At 46.4% G+C, this 25,758-nt stretch overlaps 1 protein-coding gene across 3 annotated transcripts in view; it reads left to right on the top strand.

Annotated features, from left to right (window-relative positions):
- LOC126517480 (uncharacterized) overlaps nt 1-25,758 on the top strand; it is a 360,590-nt gene that overhangs the window by 233,447 nt on the left and 101,385 nt on the right. For all 3 annotated transcript variants that reach the window (XM_055064241.2, XM_072285443.1, XM_050167206.3), the window contains exon 4: nt 4,451-4,533. In XM_055064241.2, coding sequence (XP_054920216.1) covers nt 4,451-4,533 — 83 coding nt within the window. The remainder of the gene's footprint in view (nt 1-4,450; nt 4,534-25,758) is intronic.

Below are 25,758 nucleotides of genomic sequence, written 5' to 3'. Positions count from 1 at the left end.
GTCCCCTGAGTTACCAAGCAAGGCAATATGATCAGCGAATCGCAAGTTATTAAGGTATTCTCCATTAACTCTTATCCGCAATGCTTCCCAATTCAGGCCTCTAAATACCTCCTGTAAACACGCTGTGAATAGCATCGGAGAAATCGTATCTCCCTGCATGACGCCTTTCTTTATTGGGATTTTGTTGCTTTCTTCATGGAGGACTAGAGCCGCTATAGATATCTTTCAGTACTTTTACATACGGCTCGTCTACACCGTGATTCCGTAATGCCTCCATGACTGCTGAGGTTCCGACTGAATTAAACGATTTCTCGTAATCAATGAAAGCTATATATAAGGGTTCGTTATATTCGGCACATTTCTCTATCACCAGATTGATAGTGTGAATATGGTCTATAGTTAAGTAGCCTTTACGGAATCCTGCGTGGTCCTTTGGTTGACGGAAGTCTAAGGTGTTGCTGATTCTATTTGCAAGTACCTTAGTTAATACTTAGTAGGCAACGGACAGTAAGCTGATCGGTCTGTAATTTTACAAATCTTTGGCGGCCTCTTTTTTATGAATTAGGATTATGCTGGCGTTCTTCCAAGATTCCAGTACGCTCGAAGTCATGGGGCATTGCGTGTACAGGGTGGCCAATTTTAACGCGACATCGTTAAGGAGCTCGTGTCGCAGATAAGCCGGTGTCGTCGGTGTCGGCGACGTTGGCTGTGAGCGATAAATCCCGGGAGGCACTTCATAAATAAAAAACAACTTGCAAGATGGGCTGGGTGGGAATCGAACCAGGGTCTCCGGAGTGTGAGACGGAGACGCTACCACTCAGCCACGAATTCGATGCTTCAAAACGGTACAAAAGCGCCTCTAGTGAATGCGGTGTTGTCTTAGAAACGTGCCGTAGAAGGTTATACTGCGGTGTAATTATGAGCCTGTTACTTGCAGAGGTCGCAGTTACACGAGTAGCGAAGTACGTTTCCGCTACATTTCTTCTCCGCTCTGCGCACACGCAGAGCCATCTTGCGGCAAACACAGAAGATCCCCTCCTCGCAAAGTGCGGCGCTGCCCCGACACGTGGCGCGCCACTCGCCCGCTTCTCCCCTTCGGGCCGTGCGGGGAGCGGTACGAGGATGCCCCACTACCCTTGCGTTTAATATGTTTTCTCGCTCTCTCCCCTTCCAACTTCCAGCGTGCGTCACTCGAACTCTCGTGTTTAGGCGACACGGCTCCTCTTTCCGCTCACAGCGCGATTCCTAGGTGCAGCGTCCGATGCGGGACGCCTCTGACGTGATCGCTGTGCCGTAGCGCGTCTGGTGGGAAAGCGTCCCCTGCGATGTGTGCCGAGCTGCTTCCGAGGAGTCATGTGAATGCGTGGTGCTCCCAAGCGAGATAGAGGACGATCCCATCGAGGCGTCAGCCCCATGATCGCGTCGGCCTTCATGGCGCGTCGCGGCGCGGCTGTCCGTGCCGATCACGACGTTTGGCTGGCGTAGATCATTTCTCCCTCCGAGACACCGAGTTCTTTGCTTCGTTCCGCTTGCTCAGGCGCACGTTTCGTTGCCACGCCGAGCGCTCCGTTGCTCGGTGCTCACCGCGTGATTGGTGGGTGCAAAGTCCGATTCGGGGCGCCTCGTAAGTGATCGCTGCGCCGTAGCGCATTGTCTTACACCCCTTGGCGGGTCGACGGGAACTCTCTCACGTTGCACTCTTAAGGCGAAGCTTAAGCGTCCTCCAATTTTTTTTTTTTTCTAGAACAATCTGCCCACCATCCTTCAAGAAATCTGCTGTTACCTGATCCTCCCCAGCTGCCTTCCCCCTTTGCAAAGCTTCCAAGGCTTTCTTTACTTCTTCCGGCGTTACTTGTGGGATTTCAAATTCCTCTAAACTATTCAATTTTCAACTTTCAATTCCTCTAAACGATTATTTCTTCCATTATCGTCGAGGGTGCCACTGGTACTGTATAAATGTCTATAGAACTCCTCTACCACTTGAACGATATCATCCATATTAGTAATGATATTGCAGGCTTTGTCTCTTAACGCATACACTGATTCTTGCCTATTCCTAGTTTCTTCTTCACTGCTTTTAGGCTTCCTCCGTTCCTGAGAGCATGTTCAATTCTATCCATATTATACTTCCTTATGTCAGCTGTCTTACGCTTGTTGATTAACTTCGAAAGTTCTGCCAGTTCTATTTTAGCTGTAGGGTTAGAGGCTTAGGTTAGAGGCTGGTTAGAGGCCAATGTATGAAAGCCTCTAAAGCCTCTAACTCAATAAGTATACGCAGTAACAAACAGTAGGAAGAAGTGCACTGATCTGAACACCATTTCTGACTGACGTCAGTTACTGGCAAATAGCAGCCGAGTATGGGAATCTACTGCATTACGTAATAAAGCGTCCAGAAAATAGTGAGGAGCAGGCTTTTGTTGGAAAGAGAGCGTTTGAGAGAAAGGCCACTTCGCGCTCCGCATGCGAGCTCCACGCGCCGTACACGACTGAAAAATTTGGCTGAGATGTTCAGAGTAGCGAATGCTATCCGTGGACTATGTTTTTTTTTATCAAGCCCTAAGGGCGGTTCAGGATCCCTTTAAATAAGGCACTTCCTTGCTACAACAGAGTCGAAATTCTCATTGACGTTTTGGATCCCGTGCGGGTTCCTTGATCACAATGCAGTGGATCCGACATGGTGGCGCAGTCGGTTTATAGAAGTAGCATGTATCAAAGAGAGCAAGATAAACTTGATGCCATTCGTCCAGCTGATAGTGTTAGATGCCGCTTATGTCAGTAGTGATTCGAGCAGAAGCCTAGTTCCCAACAACATGATTTGGGCTACTCGATTCATTTTGAGTACAACTTGAAGCAGCGCGAAGAAGACGAGGACAACAATCCTGTTGTGTGTGTTTTCGATTGTTGTCCTCGTCTTCGTCGCGCTGCTTCAAATTTTACTTAACCTAGCTGTCACATTCTTCTCTTTCGTGATAATTGACCAGGTGTGCGATCATTGAACTCTTGATTAGAACTTGTTGCTGGGCGAGTTGGTTAGGATCTAATGAATACATTGTTGCGCCAAAAAAAGGGGAAAAAAAGACTTGGGAAGGAAGAGTACGAAACGACCAATTGAGCGCTGAACTACAACTTATTTTATACTTGGAGCAGGGCAGGGAGAATGAACAAATTCGCATGCGTACATGATACGTTAGCAAGAGAACTTTTGGAGGCATATCACATAAAAGTAAGAGGCACGAGTTCTTTTAGTGACACGTCTATTTGTCTGTTTGAAAACGAGTTGCAAATGTTTAAAACGTCACTGTAATCGCTCTAGGCAACACTGATGTACGCGTGCGCATTTGTTCATTCTCCCTGCCCTGCTCTAAGAATAAGATTAGTTGAAGTTCAGCGCTCAATATGTCGTTTCGTACTCTTCCTTCCCAAGTCTTTTTTTTTTCCTTTTTTTGGCGCAACAGTGTAATCATTAGAACTCTTGATTATTCCACTGGACCTGCGCGACGCGACTGGCTGCGAAAATCCGTAGCCACGTCACCCTTAACGTGACATCGCTGGTCCTCAAGTTAAACCTGCCATGCTGCTTTGGATGGGCATTCTCACTGAAAGCGAAACTAGCAAAGAAACCATGCAATGTTAAAAATTCGCTTAAAGGTGCTATTGTGGACGCACTGGCGAACATGGGCCTATACTCTGAAGTCTCAACTTGGAGCCATTATTGAAGTAGAATTCAATAATTGAGGCCGAAGATGGTTTTATTCAGTACCCATAGAAAACAGTGGTAAAAGAAACTGTAAAAACAATAAAACTTCTTCTTGGGCGAATTCTTCGATGTATGTATTGAAACCATTGTAGCGCAAAGTACTGTGTAAACCATGGTCGCGTATGCTTAAGATTCTAGGCAGAAGTAAGGACACTACTGCTCGGAAACATTAGAAAAAGATGCACACATTGCGTTAGCGAAGCGTCGATTTGCTTGTTTTGCGGCGAGGCGCGCCTTTTTAAATTTTCTATTTCTTTGCCACGAAGAGCGTGTACGCATGTGCTATACTGTGTGTATCTATTATTTCCTTTTTTTCTGGGCGACCCAATAAACTAGTGAGTTAGCGCCTGTCGTGTGCAAAAACAATTTGAAAGAAATATTTCAACGCTTCAGTGAAATATTATTGCTGTTCCTCAAGTCATCATTATGTCCTCAACTGCCTTGCGTACCTAATGGAATAACAAAATGGATCAAGTACTCTACATACCGAAATGTACTGAGAATGCAAAATAGTCAAGAGAGGTGCAGGAGGTGTAGTTATTAGTACTGGAGGGCTGCCCCCATACTACACCCAAAAAAGCATTTATCCGTGCATTAATATTTCGGTAAATGATAAGTAGTGTTAGCACTAATCGCTCTCCTAGGTCGCAACCGCATAAGTAATACCTGATACTCTGAGTTTTGTCACCACAGGCCACGCCATCCACCTGTGGAGGTACGACCATTCTACCAAGCGGCTCTTCATTTCTCAGTCGGTCCTCTTCCTTCGTGAACAGGTGAGGACACGCTCTCTCTCTCTGTGTGTTACAGTGCACAGCATACACGGCATGCTTTTTTTTTTCAGCTTCATGACAGGCTTTGCAAGCATCAGCCGCGGCATATAGCACAAGTCTACAACTTGAGCTTGATTACTCTAAAAGGCGGACGGTATTTGCAGAACAAAAAAACGAATAGTTGGGTAGTTAAAGAAACTTTGCTAATTAACTTTATTTATTTATTTATTTTTACTTCACCAAATTTTTGACGGCTCATTATGCAGTTTAGGAATTGTAGTTGGTGACTTCGAAAGTCATATCAAGTCATAGCAACAGTTTCGAGATATGCGTTCTTAAAGTTTGCAAGGAGGGATTGTACATTCCAGTAACTTTTTGTTCTCAATCCATAAAAAGACAATTTCGCTGAAGGAAATTGCATTAATTTTCTGAAAAAAACAATACATTTTCACCGCAAGTTTGACAGTGCTTATCTCTAAACTGTTTCTTGTTTCAAAATTCATTCCAAGTGGATGTGCCTTGTGTAATCACTGGCGCATCCATGCATGGTGCATTGCAATATGTGCTATAAAATAAGTGGTTAAGAATTTTATTCATGAAATATTGTTACTTTTAACATACCGTATGTACCTGAATCTAACGTGCCCCTTTTTTCCACGATAATGGGTTTGAAGTCGCCTGCGCGTTATAATAAAATAGGAAACCAAAACCGTGTTCGCAGCGTTTGCTACAGCCTACCGCCAAAGCCCTCAAGCGCAGCGTCATCGCCATCACAGAATGGCCACGAAGCGCGATTTTGTGCACTACCTACTGAACTCCATACCTGCACAGATGTCGCTCCTTCGTCACGCCTAGTCTTGTCCTTTTTAACGCTTGGGACCGAGTGAAGTGGCGTTAGTGTTAGCCTGTCCGCTGTCGTCTGGTTCTGCGGTCTGTTCCATGGCTCGTGCTGTAATAAGCAGGCAGAATGCGCTTATATTGTTTGTAATTGCATAAATTAACAAAAATAAAAACGAAAACAAATAGGATTTTTGAGTGTTTTGCATTTGAGTAGTGAGATTAGAGTAGGGGGAGCGGTGTAAGAAATGTAAACAAAATGTACAGGCGGCAGACCGTACCGTGAAAATTGAAGCTGTTTCAAGGAAAGTGGAGCTTTTTTTCAGTATTGTTGCACGTTTAAGGTAATTGAAAGCTTCCAACAGGTATATCCCAGTGCTTTGTGTGGTCATTGTGTCTCGTACCTGATTGCTGTACAGATGATGGAAGTCTTTCTAAACTGCCAAGGTAGCTTTTCCGCATCGCACAGCGGCAGCAGTACGAACGATAGGTGCGCAGTGAATATGTGCGGGCAATTTTCTTCTTGAACTCACTGGCAGCTTCGAAGAAATAAAAGAAGTGGGCATCGTTCGTACTTGAACGTTAAGGCTGCTTTCAGTTCGAAAACGCGGGAAAGGGAACATTACAAATTAGACGTAGCAACTATTGCGAACTTTACGAAATCAAGCAACACTACGACTTTATATGCAAGAACAGGCACGTATCCAGGATCTTTGTTTTTTTTTGGGGGGGGGGGGGAGAAATCATTTGCATAGAAAGGTAACTTTTCTATGCAAATTAGAGGGCGGTACCTTTACTAATACAAATATGTATAACGTCCACCATTCGCCACAAAGACGCGTGAACCAGCAAAAGAGAAAGAAAACATAGTGTATCTGACAGGTAGGCCTGCGAGATACACCTCTCCTTTACTTAGCAAGCAAGGAACCACATCAAATGGAGTCGCGCAGGAAAGGAGCTCAAGAAGAACACTGCCAAGAACAAGCAAACAAGTGGAAGTGCAAAATAAAGATTTCTATAGTAGAGTACAACTTAAAAAGAACAGCAGTTGGCAAGCAAGGCACACGCACCACGCGGGCTTGTGTTACTCCGCCAGCCAATAACAGAAGCAAACAAAATGATCGTCATGCGGCCTTTTCACGATGGCGTCGTACTTGATATCTCCGGAGCGTCCGCTGTTCTTGAAGAGTTTTTTTCATCGGCGGAAGCAATGAGATGCGCAACAGACAGAGACAAAGTGTATGGAGTCTGAGCATTTCACTCTTCAAAAGTCTGAGGTACATGTCATTAAACTGCTTAGCTCGTTTTATTGATGAAACTTCACTGCCAACTGAAGTGAAAATGGACAGTAAATAGTTTCAGCAAAACAAGCGTTTTATTTCTCTTCAATAGAGAATTAGGCCTTCACTCATTTCACTATAATAGGCGAAAGAAAACGTATAAAGTTACGCGCTAATAATTTTATTGTTGTGGTTACCGCCTTATGTGGGTAAAAAGAAAAGTTTGAAGTACGAATTTGCAGCCTCACGGAGAAACAGTGGCTGGCGGTTATGAGGGCGTGGGCAGGGCTTCACTGCAGACTTAAGTTGTATCCGACTATTAGCGTTTTCTTTTAATTAGCTCTGGAAAAATTACAGAGAAATATATATTTGTGGAACAATCACAGTTCTTTTGGATCCCTCGTTTACTGCTCTGCCAAGTGCCAAAACCGCCTCGTATTGTCATTCGGGAAGTTGCGTAACGATGCGGGGCCGCCAGTCCCGTACAACTGCGTTGAGCGCAGGTCGCTGCGTTTCTAGACATACTGCGCCCACCTCGCAAGATTAGAAAAACACCCACAAAAGCGCAGCAGAGAAGTGGCTACGTCAGGCGGTTCGACTGATAACTGTAGAAGCGTCATTTAAACGCATGGAATTGTTCACCACTTCCGGCAGCGTATTCTCTACTGCCTTATGAAGAAAAAAGATGTTGATCCATAAATGTTTTCATAAAACACGGTTAAATTTGTTAATTTTCGCCTTCCTTACTGTTTGGCTGTTGCCCTTAGTAGATCACTTAATTTCACCTAGCGACTCATGTTTCCAGAAGGGTTGAAATCTGGGCCAGTTAGTACATACCTGAAGGAAAAACCAGACACAAAACACAAAGGACAAGACGCTCTTTCTAATAAAGCTCAGTCGATAGTCCAGTCGTTGTCGTGTTCTTGTCCTTTGTGTTTTGTGACTGCTTTATTCTTCTTCTTGTATCCAGTTGCCAATTTTGCACGAAAAGTGCTGTACAACTAGGGAAACACCAGATAATGTAACAGGTGACATTCGTATTGCTTATGGGTTTAAATGTTAGTGCAGGGCTTGATCATGGACGCGCTCTTTCGCATTATTTTGTTTTCCACCTCACCTAACCCTTATCGCGGGTTCCGGGGATCTCCCAGCGTCGTGGCGAGCCGTCACTCGAGGAAATAATGAAGCAAAACGAAAAATTAAACGCTACTGCCAGTCTCTTCGGCCGCAACTCGTTCCACGAGCATACAGACCAGATGACTAAGAACCGAATCCCTTTCCTGGTCCCTAGATTAGTCTGAACAAACAAGGGTGAACTAACGAAGCAATAGCGATGCGCACTACCGTTGATTAGATGGTGACAGCTGAACGCATCTCGAGTTGGTCGCGCGGGTTTGTGCTGGCGCAAGAACTGTTCGGTTTGTTACTATTCATGAAAAGACAATCGGAATTATCATTTAACGCTATTTTAGCGAGAATCTAGGGGACTACTCGAGCCACCATTTCCCGGTTCGGGCAGTCAATCTTGGGAGCCAAGTAGCCTTGTACCATCGTAACCTCGTGATCGTAACCTTGTACCATTACTGAGCTTGTGTCCGCATCATCATGATCATCAGCCTGGTTACGCCCACTGCAGGCCAAAGGCCTCTCCCATACTTCTACAACTACCCCGGTCATGTACTAATTGTGGCCATGCTGTCCCTGCAAACTTCTTAATCTCATCCGCCCACCTAATTTTCTGCCATATTTTGTTTTGACTTTACCCATCGCCGATCCCACGTCTTCATAGAAGCTTTCGACTTCCTGGTCATCATGACTGGATATAGGGGCGTAGACCTGTACGACCTTCAATTTCTACCTCTTATTAAGTTTCACAAGACCTGCCACCCTCTCGTTAATGCTATAGAATTCCTGTATGTTACGAGCTATATCCTTATTAATCAGGAGTCCAACTCCCAGTTCTCGTCTCTCCGCTGAGCCCCGGTAGCACAGGACGTGCCCGCTTTTCAGCACTGTATATGCTTCTTTCGTCCTCCTAACTTCACTGAGCCCTATTATATGCCATTTACTGCCCTCTAATTCCTCCAATAGCACTGCTAGACTCGCCTCACTAGATAACGTTCTAGCGTTAAACGTTGCCAGCTTCAGATTCCAATGGCGGCCTGTCCGGAACCAGGGATTCATAGCACCCTCTGCTGCGTCGCAGGTCTTACCGCCGCCGTGGTCAGTTGCTTCGCAGCTGCTGGGGACTGAGGGCCGGGGTTTGATTATCGTGTTCATATAGGAGGTTGTGGCCAAGTACTGCACCAGGGTGGCCAATCCTGCTCTGGTGAGGGAGTGCGTTACCGGTTCTGGTCACCGGGCTCAGGCCACATTCCAGGCCTGTTTATGCAATTTTATCAACACGCGGATTGTCTTTTAATCCGGTCGAAAATTGCGCGGCAACGGGATTCGAAGCACGGTTCTCTTGCGCGCGAGGCGGATATTCTACCTCTACGCACCGCTGCACCTCTGTTGGCAAAAATTATCAAAATGCGAGCACTTCGTCTCGGCAGAACAGCTGCCGTTCGCATTACACCTTCGCACCAGCCCAGCGTAGAGTAGCAGATGATGATCATGACTTCTTGGCATCTTCTTTGAAACAAAGCTGTCACAAATATTCACCTAGCCTACTAAAGTTAATCAGGTATGCTACACATGCTCTAAATTGTAGAATTTTTGTGTACGCCTCCGTAACCTTTTTCTCTTCCTAAAGCCTTATGCCGCTGCCTGTGCCTGTTACACATACATTAAACATCTCTTGCTTATTTCGAGTACTGACTGCTTGATGCTTCCGTCCACTTTAAATCCTAGCGGCTCTAGGATGTGTGCATTACCTGCGTGTCTCACTGAGTGAATCCCTTCGCATTCCGTTAGGAGGTTCTGAGTGGTCTCTGGATTTTTTTTGCAGCGTACAGATGCCGTGATCTTGTTGCCAACACTGGTTCCAGTATGTTTCTTCCTTAAGCAACCAGCTCGACCTTCAAATAGCAAAGCCTTCGCATTACCGTACAAATTTTCCCTTCTCATTTCTTTCGTCTCATTCTTGCAAATCTCCGCAGTCTTTTTTGTTTTCAGTCTTTGCATCCAATTCACTCTGTTTCTCTCACTTTTTTTATGCCTCCTGGTTGTGTATTTACACTTTAAACTGCCTTGTACTTGGTTGCCAACTTTCTTAACCTCTTAACGCTTTTCAGGCACAGATTGATACTTGTGCGCTTTAGCCACCCGTTATTTTCATCCACGTTCCTGAGTCTTTCTTCAAAGCTAATTTTGCTCTGCGCTTTTTTGACTTGAAAAAAAGCCCAACCCATGTTGCGCTACACTGCCTCATTTGTGGTTTTACCGTGGGCTCCCAGAGCCGACCGGCCTATTGATCTTCCGTTAACTTCCAACGTTAGTATTTTGATCAGAAAATGCACACGTTAGCACTGGCACCAGTACTGCGGTGCCGCATCATCTGAATTCGGCGCCGTCTTTGTAATCATCGAAAGCCCGCTTATTGCACCAAGTGCGCGGGCTCTACCAAATGAGCACTGCATAAAAGCAGCCACGCTATCTGCAATAAAGAGTTCTTTGGCTTGCGCCTACTGCGTGTGTTGCTGTCACTCGCGCTGCTACAGTGGCAACAAAGGTGGGACTGAGGCGAGCGTGGTCTGAGCGGACCGAATCGAAGGATGGCATTACGCCCTCCGGTTTTCGACGAGGCCGTGAGCAACTGCAGCACTTACAGGATAGGCCTGGAAGCTTATTTTGAGGTCAATGTGACTGCCGACAATACAAAACGCCGAGCTGAGCTTATGTGTTCGTTGAACGATAATGTCGTCCGCATGTTGCAAGGGCGCCTTTCAACCGCGTCGGTCAACCGCCAAACTTAATATCAAGTCGTTCAATACATCGAGGAACATTACAATCCTCAAATTAATGAAATAGCAGCAGGTTTCTCGTTCTTTATGCGCAAGAAAATGGATGGCGAGGCCGTTCGGGAATATATCGCTGACCTCTGGAGACTGGCGGAGAGTTGTAACTTCCACGATTGACTGAACCGAATGCTGCGAGACCGCACAGTACGCGGATTCCGGGACGACGACGCCCGTCGCTGCCTACTCATACGCAAGAAGCTAACTTTCGAGGAGGCAGAAGAATTCGCCATAGCTTCGGAGAAAGTGCTAGACGACATGCGAGACATGCGAGAGGGTTCCCGGGGACTTCCATAGCCAGCATCAACGTTGCACAGTCGCAGCAACGACGGCGGCTCTGGACGCAGTGGAGGAACACTCCAACGAATAATCATTCATGCGATCGATGCGGCGGTCCCAACGTTACACGTACGTGCCGTCATCGGAACACAAACGGCCACTATTGTGGCATTAAAGGCCATCTGGCAAAAGTTTGCAGCAGGGGGCGTTCCCATAAGGCTGGGGCATTTGCCGTAGAGCAAACGAAGAGATGCTGCTTGCTCTTGTTGCTCACAGCTCTGCCAATGGATTCACATGGAAGCCTCTCCAGGAAGACTTGACCTGGCAGGGTCGAAAACTGCGAATTATTATAGACCCGGGTTCTCCGGTCAGTATCATGCCAAAGAACATATTTCACAAGTACCGCAAGTGGTAGCCAGCATTGGAAACATCACTCCGTTTAACGTGCTACCGGGGGCCGATACCGGTCGTCGGTAACATAACAGTGCCGGTAAAATCGGGCTCAACTGTTGTAACGAGCACTCTAATAGTTGTTGGATGTCACGGACCACTGTTCTGTGGTCGGAACACGATAGAAGCATTTCGTATGGCAGACGCCGCCTTTTGGGATGCTGGAAACACCTCAAGTGTAAACATGGTTCGGGAGAACGGCAACGTGAATCCTCTGCACGAGGAATTTTCGGATCTTTTTTGAGAACAAGCTTGGCTGTTGCAAGGGCCCACCTATGAAACTGCACCTCAATGATGAAACCCGCTCACGTTTCTGTAAAGCGTGAACAGTGCCTTATGGTATGCACTACAAAGTTTCATCTGAGATCGACCGTCTTGTACAAGACGGAGTGCTTTCACTGGTAAGCGTTTCGGAATAGGCAACTCGAGTGGTCCCGGTGGCAAAAAAGAACGGATATATACGGTGGTGCGGTGACTTTAAGTTAACCGTCAACCCAGCGTCACACTTGGAGCAGTATCCCTTGCCCAGAGTTGAAGACATCTTTGCAGCTCTTTCTGGAGCCAAAGTTTTCAGCACGCTTGACTTGCGCAACGCCTAAAATGAGCGGCGGCTGGACGCAGAAGCTAGAAAGACAGCGGTACTCAACACACATCGGGCTCTTTACGGCTACAGTCGTCTGACATTTGCGATTGCTTCAGCCCCTGCCATGTTCCAGCGACGTACGGAATCGGTTTTGCAAGGCTTGCCGAATATTCATGCTTACCTCGACGACATCATTGTGGCAGAAAAGGAAAACGAGACCTCCTTACTGCGGCAAGTATTTCAGCGGCTGCATGAACACAACTTGAACAAAGCCAAATGCCGGTTTAAGGCAGCGCAAGTGTCGTTTCTTGGGCATCGCATCGATGCTAAAGGTCTTAATCCTCTGCAGGACAACCTTGAGGCTGTGCTAGCCGCGCTGAAGCCAACATCAGTCATCATCATCATTATCGTCTGCCTATTTTATGTCCACGGCAGGACGAAGGTCTCTCCCTGCGATCTCCAATTACATCTGTACTGCACCAACAGATTCTAACTAGCACCCGCAAATTTCCTCATTTCGTCGAACCAGCTAGCCTTCTGCGGTCCTCTACTGCGCTTCCCTTCTCTTGGTGCCCATTATGTCACCCTAGTGGTCCAATGATTATCTAATCTGCGCATTACATGACCTGCACAGCACCATTTCTTTCCCTTAATATCAATTAGAATATCGTCTATACCTGTTTGCTCTCTGATCCAAACCGCTCTCTTTCCGTCTCTTTTAAAGTTGTGCCTAGCATTCTTCGTTCCACCGCTCTTTGCGCGGTCCTTAACTTGTTCTCAAGCTTCTTTGTCAGTCTCCAAGTCTCTGTCCCATATGTCAGCACACGTAAAACGCACTAATTGTATATCTGCCTTGTCAATCATAACGGTAAGCTTCCTGTCAGGAGCCCACGATGTCTGCCGTATGCGATCCAACCCATTTTTGTTCTTCTGTGAATTTCCTTCTCATGGTTTTTTGTGATTAGTTGCCCCAGATAAACGTACTCCACAGACTCTAGAGGCTGACTTGCGATCCTGAACTCTTGTTCCCTCGGCATGTTGTTCATCATTATCTTTTTCTTCGAACGACTTTGTCTTCTGCATACTAATCTTCAACCCCACTATTACACTCTCCCTGTTAAGGTTCTCAATCATTTGTTGTAACTCGTCCACAGTGTTGCTGAATACAACAATGTCATCGGCAAACCGATGGTTGCTGAGGTGTTCGCCGTCGATCCTTACTCCTAAACATTCCCAGTTTAATAGCTTGAATACTTCTTCCAAGCACGTAGGGAATAGCTTTGGAGAGATTGTGTCTCCTTGCCTGACCCCTTTCTTTATAGGTGTCTTCCTACTTTTCTTGTGTAGAATTAAGGTGGCTGTTGAATCTCTGTAGATATTTTCCAGGGTATATACGTAAGCGTTCTGTACTCCTTGACTACGCAATGCCTCTATGACTGCTGGTATCTCTACTGAATCAAATGCTTTTTTCGTAATCTATGAAAGCCATATAGAGAGACTTATTGTACTATGCGGATTTCTCGATAACCTGATTAATGACATGGATGTGATTCATTGTAGAATATCCCTTCCTGAAACCCGCCTGTTCCCTTGGTTGGCTAAAGTCCAGTGTTGCCCTTATTCTATTGGAGATTATCTTGGTAAATATTTTATATAATACTGGGAGTAAGCTAATGGGCCTCAGTTCTTTAACGTCTCCCATTTTGTGGATTAGTATTAGGTTTGCCTTTTTCAGTAGCCAGCTGAAATCTTTCTTGGGCTTGGTTACATATTACGCGAGGTTCTTGCCCAACTTGTCATTCACGCTAGCTACTTTATATGTCTTGCTGGCAAAGTGGATACAATGGAAATTGGAGTCGTCTCAAGACAGAGCGTATCAAGAAGACTGCTTTGGCTAAAGCTAACCTTCTTGTGCACTATGACCCGCAAAAGCCCCTTCGACTGGAGTGCGATGTGTCGTCGGTCGGCTTGGCCGCAGTACTGTCCCAGCGCTCGCACTATTTTTGGGTGTAACAAGATTTCGAAGCTCTTCTTGGGAATAAATTTTGTTTGATAACGGGTCATAAGCGATTGACGGGGCTGTTCCATCGCGATAAACCCATTCCGCAAATGTCGGCGGCTAGGATACAGCGATCATCATCATCATCATCAGCCTGGTTATGCCCACTGCAGGGTAAAGGCATCTCCCATACTTCTCCAACTACCCCGGTCATGTACTATTTGTGGCCATGTTGTCCCTCAAAACTTCTTAATCTCATCCGCCCACCTAACTTTCTGCCGCCCTCTGCTACGCTTTCCTTCCCTTGAAATCCACTCCGTAACTCCTAATGACCATCGGTTATCTTCCCTCCTCATTACGTGTCCTGCCCATGCCCATTTATTTTTCTTGATTTCAACTAAGATATCATTAACACGCGTTTGTTCCCTCACCCAATCTGCTCTTTTCTTATCCCTTAACGTTATACCAATCATTCTTCTTTCCATAGCTATAGCTATAGCTATACAGCGATAGGCACTACTTTTATCGGCGTATCAGTATAACATAGACTATCGGAAAGGACTGCTGAACGCAAATGTCGGCGCCTTAAGCCGTTTGCCTTTGCCAGAACGTGGAAAGCCTAGTGAAGATGATCCTCTAGAATATGTGCTGCATGCTCAAGCCTTGTCAGATTTTGCTTTGTACATAGCAATTGGCAGACAGCACTAGTGACGACGTCCTTCTCCGACAAATGAAGACATGGATTCTGCACGGCTGGCCAAACTAACTGAGACCCGAACAACAGTGTTTTCAGCCGTACTTCACCCGTAGACATGAACTTACCGTGAGTAATGGGCTAATCTACTGGGGTCATCGTGTCGTTTTGGCCGGAGATCTGCGGTCAATTATTCTGCAGGAACTTCACGAGACCCATCCAGGCATGACGGTAATGAAGCGCCTGGTGCGCACGATGTTTTGGTATCCCGGATGGAGCCGCGACATAAATTGGATTGATTTAATAACTTCAATGAAAGGTCCTGCCAGCTACGGGACACAAGGTCCCATAGAGCGGGCTACTCCCACGTTGGGACCGGGAGTTGTAACTCCCTGGCCGCATCCTGGGCTCGCTGGACTTCCCAGAGCTGCTCCGCCAGGTCCGTGCTGCGTAATGCTTCTTGTAGCCTGGCGGAGTCTTGATCCTTGTTTGCGTGGGTCCGACTACAAGGCCAGAGCAAGTGATGTACGTCTAGTGTGCTACAGCAATTTTCGCAATATGATGTATTGTATAGGTCAGTCATGTAGTGATGTAGTCTGTTCTGCGTGGGGTACATGTTTGTTTGAAGCATTCTGAACGTGAGGGCTTGAGGCTTGAGGCGACATAAAAAAGCTTGTACAAATCTGCCACCAATGTGTACAGTGTTAGCCAGCGGGACAGGTAGCTGGCCGAAGACCAACAAACAATGGTCTCGCCAGCATGTCGACTCTGCAGGGCCGGTTGAAGGTCACATGAATTTTGTGGTAGTTGATGCGGAAACGAAATGGATGGAGGCAGTACCCCTTAAATCAGCAAGTGCAGAAACCGCAGTGCAAGTTCTGCGGGGGATTATCGCGCGTATTGGCCTGCCAACACAGTCGTTTCCGACAATGGGCCACAACTTAATGGTGAAGTGCCTGAAAGATTCTTCAAAGATAACCATGCGCGTCATGTTAACTCCGCTCCATATTGCCTTCAGTCAAACAGATTGGCAGATCGTTCTGTGCACACCAGTAAGGAGGTAATCAAGAAAAATAAAGCGGGAAGTCTACTCAGTCGGATTAACACGTTTTTGCTGCGCTAGAGGACGACGCCGACACGAGAGGGGAAATCGCCCGCCGAGATGTTGCTCGCTTTTGGGCCAAGGACCGGTTAAGTGCAGATTTTTCAGAGGAGGAGGTGGCACCGCGGGATTCCACGGTGAGCACACCCCCGGCACCGACGCCGCAGTTGCTTCCTCCGGGAGCACCTGTTTGGTCACGCCAGTGCAATCAAGCCCACCAGAGATGCTTACCCGGCATGGTGACATCAACAAGAGTTAGCCGCTTGGTTATGGTGGTAACCACAGGAGAAGTTCAGTGCCGTCACGTGGACCAACTGCGACCACGGAACGCAATGACAGGGTTAAAACAGGAACTCGGCACAACTCGGCCTTCAGAACACCACACCTCGCTAAGTAATAGACCCTCAGACGACCAAGGCTCGCAGCGTGACAAACCTTCACCAGAAGACACCGAACCGGCATTGGGCGTATCGCTTGGTACAGGCCGGTCGCCCAATTAGACAACCTTAAAGGAACCGACAGTCTCGGGACTTCCCAGGCGTTAGATCTCCCTATAGACTAGGCTTCCCGATAGACTAGGCTTCCCGATAAACTAGACGTCTAAGGGAAAGGAAGTGCCGTGTCGCGTCATCGGAAGCCCGTTCATCGCATGAAGTGCGCATGCTCGACCAAATGCGCACTGTATAAGAGCAGCCACGCTATCTGCAATAAAGCATTCTTTGGCTTACGCCTACTGCGTGTGTTGCTGTCACTCGCGCTGCTACAATTACTCCTTTCCAGATTCCACGCACCAAATTGGGCCCTCATATTTATTGTGGCCACAACGTGATCTACGTTTCATTATTCCCTTTATTTATTTGCAGGTTATATTGGTGGGCGCCTCCGTAAAGTTTTCCTTCGTTTATGTATCCGCCGAGGTATTTATATTAAAAGACATGTTTTGCCGCAGGTTAAAACACACACAAAAGGAATACACGTAAAGACAGCACGGGCGGCACTTTCAACTTGTTTATTTGGGCTGTGACCCATGAATACACATACACGCATGCGCAGGCTGTTCACAAATCTACGTTGCTCAGCGGTCAACAATCTTGTTTCCGATTTGTAGGGCATGATAGATGTACCGCTAATGCAATTTGAACCTTTTTTATATAGTAAGATTCCATTAGCTCACGTGCTCTTTGCTTTCTGCTTCTGCCAAGAATCCTAATCTCAGAAAAACGTGATCTGCACATGCAGGCCTTGCAGTGCGCTAGCAGATTTGCCACGCCATCTTTCATTAGATTTAGAACGACATAAATCTGAGCTAGTTGGTAACGATTCATTATGCAAAAAAGGAGAGGCGTGCAGGCAGGACACAAGAGAAGTGGACAACACGAACGCCGTTCGTGTTGTCCACTTCTCTTTTCTTCTGTCCTGTCTCACCTCACGCACGCCTCACCTTTTTTGCATAATCAGATTTGGTTCGTGCTCCTTGGCTCGTTCATTTATGCAGCGTCCAGTCTTTATGTAGGACTTTCCGCACGCAAGGGGAATTTCATACGCCACGCCTGTAGCGCATCTGCCGTAGGGCGTGCCATGTTTCTTGCCACAGCCTTGCGAACCGGTCTTGCCACAGCCTTGCCACAGCCTTGCAAAGCTGAAGCATCTCAACTCACTGACGTAACGGCTTCCGCGTTTGTCAGTGGATGGATCCCGCGCTTGGGATGCCTCAGCATTGTAATGACCGATCGCGGCCGACAGTTCGAATGTGACCTTCCGCGAACACACATGGCTTCTTGGTGTCCGCCAAATCGATATTACTGCGTATCACCCATGTATCACCCAGGTTGAACGTCTTCACCGTCAACTGAAAGCCACCTTCATGGCCCCCCGCGCTCGCTCTTCTTCCTCTCGTCCTTCCTCTCGTCCTGCTAGGCGTGCGCTCCTCTTTCAAGGAAGACCTCAGCTGTACGGCTGCGGAGCTGTTTTGTGGCAGAACGTTGCGGTTGCCCGGTGAATTTTTCGAACCAGCTACTGTTGATATGGCCCATCCAGAGCTCCGCTTCATGTTAGCACGCTTGCGTCCTTGCCCTAGCGCGGCTGCATTTTCAAAGTAATGCTTTTGGCAGCAAAGATACGCCACAGCGAACCATGTTTTCGTACGGCGTGAAGGCATTCAACCATCTCTTACGCCTCCCTAAGACGGCCCTTTCAAGGTACTCACGCGGGCAGAAAAAGCTGTTACCATCGAGCTCAACAGACGCGAAGTAGTCGTGCTGATAGACAGGGTCAAGCCAGCCTACCTGGCGACCTCGCCATCATTATCCGCTTTGAACGACTTTACAACCGCTGAAACGACGGATCTATACCCGGTCGCTGGGCATCAAAGGCTGTTTTTGGGCACCGTCGTGCCGCTACTCATCTTTTAAAAGGGAAAGGGCCCTCGTAGAGCCATCTTCATCTTCCCTCCTTTTATAAATGGCGCGCTCCGGCGCGTGTGTCTCGTGCCTCGTACGGTAAGCTGCGAGATTAAGATAAAATGGCAGAAAATGTGGAATAACAAGCATATATAGGAAGATACCGAGTCAAAAAGCGCCCCTCTAAAGCGCGAAGACAGCATAAGTAGGCATTCAAAATTCAAACAAACCATGAGCGTCTCCTTCGGGTGAACGAGCGCGCATGTTCGATCTCAAAAAAAGCAAGGGCATCGCGCGCGTAATGCGAAGACGTGGGATCGTTCCCCACCTGCGGCAAGTTGTTGTTTCATATACTTTCATTGCCATTAATTTATCCTTTCTTCAATTCAGTTAGTAAGTACAAGTAATTTCCTTTGTGTTTTCTTTGGTGTCCTTTTTTTTGGCATCTCATATTATGAATCAGATGTATGCGGTAAGATACAAAGCCGGGAATATCATTACTAATATGGATGAGATAGTTCAAGTGGCTGAGGAGTTCTATAGAGATTTATACAGTACCAGTGGCACCCACGACGATAATGGCAGAGAGAATAGTCTAGAGGAATTCGAAATCCCGCAGGTAACGGCGCAAGAAGTAAAGAAAGCCTTGGGATCTATGCAAAGGGGGAAGGCAGCTGGGGAGGATCAGGTAACAGCAGATTTGTTGAATGATGGTGGGCAGATTGTTCTAGAGAAACTGGCCACCCTGTATACGCAATGCCTCATAACCTCGAGCGTAGCCGAATCTTGGAAGAACGCTAACATAATCCTAATCCATAAGAAAGGGGACGCCAAAGACCTGAAAAATTATAGACCGATCAGTGTACTGTCCGTTGCCTACAAAGTATTTACTAAGGTAATTGCAGATAGAATCAGGAACACCTTAGACTTCCGTCAACCAAAGGACCAGGCAGGATTCCGTAAAGGCTACTCAACAATAGACCATATTCACACTATCCATCAGGTGATAGAAAAATGTGCGGAATATAACCAACCTTTATATATAGCTTTCATTGATTACGAGAAAGCGTTTGATTCAGTCGAAACTTCAGCAGTCATGGAGGCATTGCGGAATCAGGGTGTAGACGAGCCATATGCAAAAATGCTGAAAGATATATATAGCGGCTCCACAGCCACCGTAGTCCTCCATAAAGAAAGCAACAAAATCCCAATAAAGAAAGGCGTCAGGCAGGGAGATACGATCTCCCCAATGCTATTCACAGCGTGTTTACACGAGGTATTCAGAGACCTAGATTGGGAAGAATTGGGGATAAGAGTTAATGGAGAATACGTTAGTAACTTGCGATTCGCTGATGATATTGCCTTGCTAAGTAACTCAGGGGACCAACTGCAATGCATGCTCACTGACCTGGAGGGGCAAAGCCGAAGGGTGGGTCTAAAAATTAATCTGCAGAAAACTAAAGTAATGTTTAACAGTCTCGGAAGAGAACAGCAGTTTACAATAGGTAGTGAGGGACTGGAAGTGGTAAGGGAATACATCTACTTGTGGCAGGTAGTGACTGCGGATCCGGATCATGAGACTGAAATAATCAGAAGAATAAGAATGGGCTGGGGTGCGTTTGGCAGGCATTCTCAGATCATGAACAGCAGGTTGCCATTATCCCTCAAGAGAAAAGTTTATAACAGCTGTGTCTTACCAGTAGTCACGTACGGGGCAGAAACCTGGAGGCTTACGAAAAGGGTTCTACTTAAATTGAGGACGACGCAACGAGCTATGGAAAGAAGAATGATAGGTGTAACGTTAAGGGATAAGAAAAGAGCAGATTGGGTGAGGGAACAAACGCGAGTTCATGATATCTTAGTTGAAATCAAGAAAAAGAAATGAGCATGGGCAGGACACGTAATGAGAAGGGAAGATAACCGATGGTCATTAAGAGTTACGGAATGGATTCCAATGGAAGGGAAGCGTAGCAGAGGGCGGCAGAAAGTTAGGTGGGCGGACGAGGTTAAGAAGTTTGCAGGGACAACATAGCCACAATTAGTACATGACCGGGGTAGTTGGAGAAGTATGGGAGAGGCCTTTGCCCTGCAGTGGGCATAACCAGGCTGATGATGATGATGATTATGATTAATAAAGATTGGGCCCCTCGATTAACCCCCTTTCTTCTCTTTTTTCGAAAAAAGCAAGTTCTTTATCTGTTAATGTAACTCACGGCTTGCTAACCGAGTCACCTTCAGCCATCGCTGCTTCTTCAGGGATAAGTCTGTGTTTTCATTAGGATTCCCAGCAATATATACTGGTCTTTTCAAAGACGGTATACATCCGGGCAATGGTCTCCTAGAAACCTTTCTTGCCCTTTGCGCACTTTATTGATATGTTGTTGCACTCTAACAGTTAGACATCTACCTGTCTACCTGTGCATGTAAACTACACAGCTACACATCACTGAGCTTCAGGTACATGATTGATGAAACAAAACAGCTGTTTTCCTGTAGATTCGTGGGATTTCTCACAAGCTTAATAGGATGAATAACAAGCATATATAGCAAGATACCAAGTCAAAAAGCGCCCCAGCAGAGGAAACTGCTGTCGATGCAGTTTCCTCTGCGCCTAGAAAATATCCACAACTTTGCGTTAGAACTAATTCAGGGCGTCTACCAAGATGACATTTCCAAATTCCCTGATTTTTCCAGGTTTTTCTCTGAGCACCTTTGAAAAATTCCCTGAATGAGCCAGAACTTTGTTTTATGTCAAGACAGGCTGACACCCTGTTGCCCGATGTTGTCACTCTCTTGTAAGCATAATGAAACAAAAAAATTACTTAATCCAATTTGAATAGTGAGGAGTAATATCTATTTTATTGAAAAAGAAAACAGAAGGAAGGTGTTAGTAAAATGCACAGCGAAAAAAAATGGTAAAACCCATTCCAAATTGAGTCGAACATTTTCAAATACGAATGAAAAGGAGATGCATACATAAATAAATATTTTTGAATATGAGCTGTTTCTATCAATTGATAGCAAGGTCATGGGTATGAGACCTGAACTTTGTCACAACTAAGATTCTTTCTCAGCAGCTGGGAAGTCAACCTCAGCTGTCCTGACATACTCTCAGCCCGTACACGACATCTCAGTGTTGGGTTTCACTGCTTTAATGAGTTTATTTTGGTTTGGATGAGGGACATCTGCATCTCGGCGTCAGCCAACACTGTTTTTTGAGCTCAAGCTCCTCTAAAGCGGCGGCGGCTCGCTTCCTTTCCCGTTAATTCCTTAGTGCGTCGGTCCTTTCTGTTCCCATCCTCCTTCTGCCACGCTTTCACCCCATGGGATCATTTGAAGTATCCTCTTGGTCAGTTGTACAGTCAACGTCCGATTTTTCAGATTCCCTAGGGGCCCCAAAAACATCCGAAAAATCTGGTAGTCCAAGAACAAATGAATGTGTGTCTTTAACTGCCCTTAAGGCTAAAATTGCCACAGGCACGTCCGAAAAAGCTCTTAAGGAGGTATGGTAGGGTAAATAACAAACGAGTTTTAACGTATTATTTGAGAAGCGCCTGCAGATATTCGCATCAAATTTCGCGCGATTATAAACGTGGCTCTTGGTTAGAACATGATACACTTTGTTTGAGTCTAGATGGTTTGCTTTTCCTGTGGCCCACTCCCAAAATTTCAAGTTTGTTTAATTATTTGATGTACCTTTTCTCTGCAAGAACGCAGAGGAATGTGATGATAGTGAAGTGCTTTTCTAAATACCAATAGGTTATATCTAAACTAAAGCGATATCACATCCACTTTGAAGTTCGCCCCCCCCCCCCCCAAAAGAAATAACATCTCTGCATGCGCAAAGCCAGAAGGGTGATTTCTTGCAGTGTAAAGTTTTCCAGTGTTGTCATTCATATGATCAGAGATTTCTTTAGTTCAGAATATTTATGACTGGTTGTAGAACATATATACAGTTTCACTGGAATTGGATGAATACTTTCTGAGAAAAGGTACTATGAATAGGAAAAAAATCATTAAAAAAATCAATTTGAAAATAAATAAGTCTTCTGTTCGAATACTGCTTCTGGATGCTGAAAATGCCCCAGGACAATACATTTCACTGCTGACTTTCTTCCATGTGTCTCCAAAACCCTTCGTAGCGTTCCTTTTTATCAGTCATCCTTCCTTGCTCTCAGCAGAGTCACAAAATTCTGTCCTGTCAACACGCTATTTGCCTGAATACAGCATTGTTAGTTGCTGTCTTCAATGTGTAAGCACTGACAAAGTTTTCTTATGGCAGCGGCACCAGATTAGTTGGTTGAGCGACTAATTATTGTTCTGTGTTCGTCCACGAAAACGTTTGCTCAGGAGACCAATCACTTTTGAAAGTTCTCATTCTGCTCCATTTGCTGGACGATCGGGCCATCTTCTGCACAAGTAATACGTTTGAAACTCGAAACAGAGGCGACCACGACCACGTAAGCAAAAGCAAGAGTTTGACGTAATAGTTCTTTTCTACAAAGGTCTATTACGTCAAACACTTGCTTCGAGTTGTTAACAAATTCGACTTCGCCCTGCCATCTGCTAGCCGCCTGGATCCGGTTTCTTCCACGTGCTGAAACAGGGGAAGCGCCGAGTGATATGCTAATGCTGCTTTGCATGCACAGCGTGTGGAATACTAGAATGGACATCAGGCATTGTCATATACAGGCTCACTCAGCAAGACACTATTTTGTTGAGAGCATTATATACACACGCGACTTGTTCAGAGAACTATGTGAACCCCCGGAATGGCTTCCTGTACTAGACCAATTGGCTTCTGTGAAGCCCTTTTGAACACCTTACACTGGCCGAGCTGTGGCTGGTGTTTTTAGAATATGTACATGTCGTGTATTTGATCTTCTTGTTTGCGTTTGTGAAAAGGCAATATAAAAAAAAAAAAGCCTGGTTAGCTCAGATGGTAGACTGACTGCCCCAGAAAGGCGGTGGTCCCGGGTTCGAGCCCCGGACCAGGACGAATTTTTCATCAACTGCGATGCTTTTCTTTCGAGGAACCCATATGGGATTCCTTTGTGGCAATTGCTACGATTGGGTGGATGTCTCATTTTCTTTTAAATAATATATAATTTTTTTAGTACAAATCATTTACTTACCACACACACACACGCACACGAGTAAAAAGAAAAAGAAGAAACACGCCATAGCGAAGAAAACCGCGAACGAAAACGACAAACAAACCAGTCTCTGCCCGCCATTCTTAAACGCCAGGACGCGCGGCACAATTCGGCGCGACATTTGAATCGCTTTGAGCTGGCGCTCGACTTTGCGCTTCCGCAGGTTTGCTCCTCGTAGTGCAGTCAATTTTTCTGTGCCAAAATCGCAAATTCAATTTTTAGGGGGTTTACCCTACCATGCCCCCTTAATGCCTGCCAGTACACTTATTAGGCATATCGATGCTCGTACTGTGACAGGAGACGGGGATGCACACGTGTATAATTAAAGAATACATACTGTGTCCCGTGACAATTGCCCCTTTTCATGCTTGTTATGCTTCACCGCTTAACATTACTGTACAGAGGCGAAGCTAACTTTCGGAGACTGGCATTACGCAACGCGTTGTGCTCTGCGAGCTTCGAAGCCAATCGCGAGGATTACAAAGGCGGAGTCGGTGCCATTCTAGACAGCGGCGAAGTCTTTCAATGAAAAACACGGCACCGCACGGCAAGAAGCTTAATAGCGAACGTAGAAGCAGCTAGGCCTAACGTTGCCGCGGTGGTGGCTACGGCTGCCAGCGGATCTGCCCGCGAGAGTGCCGGTTCGAGGCGGCGAGATGATCAAAATGGCGGCGGTGGTGGCTTTGATTAATGCCATTTCAGACCTGCAGTCAGATATACATTCACTATATGGAGTACGTGGTGGTGCCGCAAAGCCGTGCGAATTATCGGGCATGCCTGAAAAATAGGGCGTCTGGAAAATTGGTCATTAACTACTCTGGCAATTCATCGTGCCGATGACAGGGTGCCAAGGACGATTCTTTGCAATTCCTTGTTATTGGAGCCAGGATTAACACGAATTTCGTTCCCTTTCAATAAAGTTATAGCTAATTTTCCCTGATAGAAGTACAAGGTCTCTGAGTTCTCCCTGAGTATTTCCAGACTATTCAAATTCCCTGAGAATTCCCGGTTTTCCCGGTTGGTAGACACCCTGTAATTGTTTTGCTAATGGAGGATCCACACGACGGACTACATCCGTCTTTTCCGCGACGCACGGTGCATCACATGACTACGCGTCACGGATTCGTGCCGTCCGCACGTCGTCCGCGACCCTCAGGGACGAAAAATGCCGAGCTATGTTTCACATACGGATTCTGGGAGTCGAATGCTACGGATTTAGCCTAGCATGCTCTACAGTCTGGCAACAAGCGCGGCTTTGGGATCTTTCTGAAACAGCTTCATTGCTTTTGACACCATTCATGCCATTCTTGCGCGCGACTCGCGCAAGAGCGACTGTAGTGAACTTGAAGGACGAGGCAACTTTCTTCTTCTTGCATCTCGTGAAGCAGTTCCCCGCGTTGTGGGACATCACTCCCACAGATTACGCGGACGCAAGAGACGATTTGGCAGCAACTGAAGAAACTGCTCTCTTGTCACTCGAAGGAGCCTCCAGTATTACTCGAATGTCACTTACCAACAGCTCCCGGTACAAGTGGTTTTGCACACCGAGGTGCTTGTTGGCGATATAGTCCTTTTGCGAACAAGGCCTCCTTCATTGAATGAACCAAGTACTCGTCATGATCCAATTCGGACAAAACAGCCATTGCGGCCAACCGTCGTTTTCTTTCGGTCTCCATCTTTATTCAGAGTGAGATACATGTACGGCAGTCTTTATTACACCGATGGCGCCATCTACAGTGAGTAGGAACAAGCCAACATTTGGAACTTACGGCCACTGAGATCCGCTCGAGCCACCTTCGAGCCACCTTCAACATCTTCGAGGCTATATTCAGCCAATACAGCCAGCCTAAGCCTACACGCCTAGAATCAGAGTATGGCTTTCTGAAACGGTGCCCACTCATCACGAATACCTTGCTGTCGAAGCTTCTGGACACAAATATATACCAAATACAAGCCCCAGTTCGAAAGTTACGGGCCAAAATAAGAAAGTTACAGTGGACAACGACGACTTGACAGGTTCGAGGCGGACGGCAGTCGCTTCGGGCGGTGCCGCCATCTTTATTTTTCGGGCGCGTTCGTCTGCTCACTCCGTCCGTCGTATGGATGCGCTTCGCAGCCGGGCGGGCGGCGGAATAAGCGTCCGCGGAACAGATTTTCGCGGAGCCGTCCGTCGTGTGGATCCACCATAAGGAGCGTAGTTCTCGCAGTGCCAATCACAGGAAAAAGCATGATTATTCGAAAGGTGTAGCTTACAAGATACCCCTGAAATGCGGTCGTCTTCATTGTTTAGCTTCATTGGCTGACGTACCGCGTTTCGCCGCCTAACAAATGTTATTGCACAGCGCAGGACGCGCTTGCATGTATCCGAAGTTTCTCGAAAGTTATCGATGGTTATATCCGCTGTCTGTTGTCACAGAACCTTATGTAATCTGGTTTCATCGCGCGACGCGAATGATGTAGAACTTTCTGGAAGACACGCGGGTCTCAGTG

Source organism: Dermacentor andersoni, chromosome 11 (assembly GCF_023375885.2).
Source record: "Dermacentor andersoni chromosome 11, qqDerAnde1_hic_scaffold, whole genome shotgun sequence".
Taxonomy (NCBI): Eukaryota; Metazoa; Arthropoda; class Arachnida; order Ixodida; family Ixodidae; genus Dermacentor; species Dermacentor andersoni.
Note: the sequence above shows the minus strand (reverse complement) of the source record. Positions and strands in the feature narration are given on the sequence as shown.